This window comes from Anarhichas minor, unplaced genomic scaffold (genome assembly GCF_050575085.1).
Source record: "Anarhichas minor isolate MPS153535 unplaced genomic scaffold, ASM5057508v1 ptg000087l, whole genome shotgun sequence".
Taxonomy (NCBI): Eukaryota; Metazoa; Chordata; class Actinopteri; order Perciformes; family Anarhichadidae; genus Anarhichas; species Anarhichas minor.
In genome coordinates this window covers 2,559,476-2,563,462 of record NW_027466533.1, presented here as the reverse complement: position 1 = coordinate 2,563,462, position 3,987 = coordinate 2,559,476, and the positions used below count along the sequence as shown (strand labels likewise).

Sequence of the window (3,987 nt, the reverse complement as noted above, 5' to 3'; positions counted from 1 at the left end):
AGGCTTGACTTCAGGTTATACCACGAGTTTGGCTTTGCTCTTAAAAGTTAATAACTTCATGCACATGTCTCCTTAATCTTCATACGAAACATTTAGATGGAAGACTGTTAATGCCTTAATGAAAACAAACCAAACACAGAAATATAACCAGAATGCATATTATTTGATGGCAGCCATGACAGACGGTCTTTCAACATCAAAACAGTTTCCTGTATGCCAGCCGGCTGGACGGACACCACTATTGACTGCACAGTTACATTTCTGATTGACTATCGGTATTTTTAAGAGACGGATTGCGGTGCTGTAGGCTGTGAAAACAGATGCTTTTAACTGGATCTTCTTGGCTGAGTTATCTGTAAGTGTAGACAGCTAAGCTAACTGGTTTTAGCTAGCTAGCGTTAGCTTACAGTAAATAGCTGGGTTAATGGAGAAATGCCTTAAGTGCTGAACTTGAGACTACAGGATGTATGAATGCCATGCATAACGTTACTACTGATGAAAGCAGTAAGTTTAGAAGCTAACTTCTAGTCATTTAAATAAATAACTTTTGGGAACAAAAGTTGTTCCCTCCTTTCGGAGGCGACATGATTCCCATCATGCCCTAGGTTCTAAAACCTATGGCCGCTCCTTTCTCATGAGGTTATCGTTGCCTACGTGTTCATGGCGTCAGAGCAACTGAGATCAGGCAGCAACCTCGGGTTCTGAAAAGTGAAGCCAATGTCCGTTTAATCTGCGACTCCTCGGGTTGTTATATAGAGAATTATATAGAAGTCTATGAGAAAATGACTCTACTTCTCACTTGATTTATTTCCTCAGTAAACATTGTAAACATGAGTTTATGGTCTCAATCTCTAGTTTCAAGTCTTCTTCAATACAGCATGATGTTCATTTAGTAAATGATGGTCCATTTAGAGTCAAATAGACCATAAAGCAGAGTATGCTTTAGGGCGGGGCTACCGTATATGGCGTCTCTGCCACGGCCTGTCTAACCTGTGTAAAATTGGTGTTCCGGACGGGCAGTCGGTCGGTCCCTTGGGATCAGACCCCCGGTGCCGTGGGTTGCACCGACACAATAACTGACTTTCAGAGACCCTATAAGAATAATTTATATAATTTGTCATAATACTTGTTTGTGTATTCTGTGTCTTGACAAATACATCATGTACAATAACATCGAAACGCATCAGTAATCATTCAAACCAATACAACCCCTTCATGACACAATTTGTGCCGTGAATTACTTTCTATGCAAAATCACAGGGCAACATTTCCAAATACGCAGGAAATGTTAAAGGTTAAATTTAAATATGGCACTCTGCGTTACAAACAGAGAGAGTGCACCTGCTTAAATTTGTCAGACACACACACAAGCAGCAGCCCGACCACAAGATGTGGAACCCAGCTGGAATGAGGCCCGTGAGGGGGAGCAGGAAAGGTGGGTGAGGAAGCGGTGACAATGCTCATCTACGCACTCCCACACAGAACTCAGAAGTGGATATGAAAGAGAGATGTGTGACACGGTTTCATTTTGGCATACCCAACTTTCTTGCATTATATGTAGCTATGGGGACCATATGAAACAAGTTTTTTAGTAATAACAGAGCACACATTACAGATGTATTTATTAGCAGCTTCGGTGTCCAATAATAAACTAACTACCCACTTACACACGACTTGGTCCGCATATGTGTTTCTCTACAAAAAGGAAGCGAAAGTTGCCGTTGTAATGACCACAAAAACTGTTACAGAAAAAAGCTTATTTGGGACAGTGAGGACGTTTCCTCCCCCTTACACTGATTCAAGCAGAATTCATTTTTACATTACTTTATGACACTGTATCACAGACGCATGTTAACAAGAAAAGCAATACGATATAATGTAAAAACAGAAATATAATAGATATAGAAGAATAAATCACACAATGTTATCAACCAAACATCATTGTTATTAACACTTTTGTTTGTTATTTTTAGCAAATTTGATGTTGCATTTTAATGTTTACCCACTGCATATGAACATGCCACAATATCTCAAGTGAAAGACTTGTCATTTCCACAGACAGAGGGACTAAAATAGGCCTTAATGTAGGTCTTCTCTGTGACACTGGTTGTGTATCTCCTGTAAAGCTGAGCTGTGGTTTCTCTCTGGTGTTGTGCTGCTGTTCTCAGCTGTCATTTTGGAGGAGGCGGCGGAAGTATACAGATAGTCCTTGAACAGGCTCAGCACCCGCTTCTTGTAGGTCTTAATGGCAAAGAAGTAGATGACTGGGTCCAAGCAGCAGTTGAAGTTCATGAGCGAAACTGTGATCTGCAAGGGAGAGGGTATATCATAAGGAGTAAAAATTGACGGGGAATGGTTCGACAATCAAACGAAGGAGCACCGGTCCTACCTGTAAGGACACCTTAAAGGCCCTCAGTTCCTCGCACGTTGCCTGATGGTGTATCTTTCTGGACATAAACTGCATGACGTTGAGGTGGTAAGGGCTGAAGCACGCGATAAAAGTGAGGAGGATGAGGAGAATGATGGTGTTGACCCTGTGATTCCTCCTTGATCGACCGGTCATTGAGTTCTGCTTGGCCGCGGCTCGCAGCTTCAGGTTGATCTTGGCGTAGCAGCCGGCGATGACGGCGAGCGGACAGCAGAAGGAGACGGCGCAGGCCAGGAGCAGGAGATAAGGCGTGAAGCGGGAGCCCTCAAAGTTGAAGTACTCCATGCAGGTTCGCCTCCCCTGGTGCTCGCGCAGCATGCTGCGGAACAGTAGGGGGGCCACCTGCAGGGAGACCAGGGCCCAGACCACGCAGGAGACCCTGCGAACCACCCTCACGCTTCGCAAACACTGCAGCCGGTGTGGATGCACCATGGCCAGGTATCGATCCAGACTGATGCAGGTCATGAAGCCAATACCTGGTGGAAATATGATGGATACGCAATGTAGTTTCTGCTTAACGCATGCAGGGCAGGATGGCAAAACAAATACATAATTCCACAGATAATAATCAAAAGTAGAGATCATGAATGTTGACCAAATGGGCTGCGCATCCATGACTTTGTAGAAGGTGTTTCCACCATACTGGTCCCATTTTAATAATTGAAATGGTCAACAAACTTTTTACACTTCATATACTTGGAAGTATATGAAGGTTGGATGCAAATTTTGAATGAACTCTTAATCGTATACTGTTTTTTTTCTCCTATGTAAATGCTTATGTCTCTCTCACATAAAGTTAAACGTGGAAAAATAAAGTCTGAACGTGGAGATGTGGTAGCATATGTTTACAAAGTGTAAAAACACACTCGTGGAGCCTTATTGGCAACAGAACCAATATTACCTGCATATGTATTTGCAAAGAAGAGGAGCGTTGTCAGTCTGCAGAGGAGGTCACCAAAGGGCCAGTCAAAGTGGCGGATGTAGTAAATAATTCGTCCAGGCAGCGCCAGTGTGAACAGGGCGTCGGACAGCGCGAGGTTGACCAGATAGACAGAGGTGGAGTTGAACTTCTGCTTCCTCTGGCAGATCACGTAGAGGACCAAGCTGTTGCCGCAAACACTGATAATGAAAACCACAGAGTAGAAAATTGGGAAGAGCACCACGGCAGACCTCTGGTAGACAAACACGTCGCAGCTGCTCTGGTTTGGAGGGTTTTCGGCTGAGTCCGGGGTGATATTTTCAAACGCCATCTCACCTGTCATTTTGAGAAAAGTGTGAAAATCATAAATCAAAAAGCAGAAGACAAGAGTGCATAAGCAAAGGAACAATAAACAAAGGAAAACGGAGCTATACAGTAGATAAAGATAATACATATGTATAGTACTTACAACAAGAGATACGGTTCCCCAGCTGATTTACTGTTTACACTCCTGAGTCTGCTGGTTGTGGTTGTAAATTGAGCTGTGTTACTTGAAATGCCTCTGAAAAGGTTGGAAGCAGTGTTCAAATCCCACCTCTCCTTTTTGACATCATATGTCTGTCTTACTGAAACACCAGTA

At 43.3% G+C, this 3,987-nt stretch overlaps 1 protein-coding gene across 1 annotated transcript; it reads right to left on the bottom strand.

Moving 5' to 3' along the window:
* Positions 1–1,627: 1,627 nt before the first annotated feature.
* LOC142938647 (G-protein coupled receptor 183) lies at positions 1,628–3,690 on the bottom strand. The gene is made up of 3 exons (XM_076081960.1): positions 3,330–3,690; positions 2,390–2,904; positions 1,628–2,307 (listed from the first exon to the last, which is right to left on the bottom strand). The coding sequence occupies exons 1-3, from the start codon at positions 3,688–3,690 to the stop codon at positions 2,080–2,082; spliced, it is 1,104 nt and encodes a 367-aa protein (XP_075938075.1). The 3' UTR covers positions 1,628–2,079.
* Between the last annotated feature and the right edge of the window lie 297 nt (positions 3,691–3,987).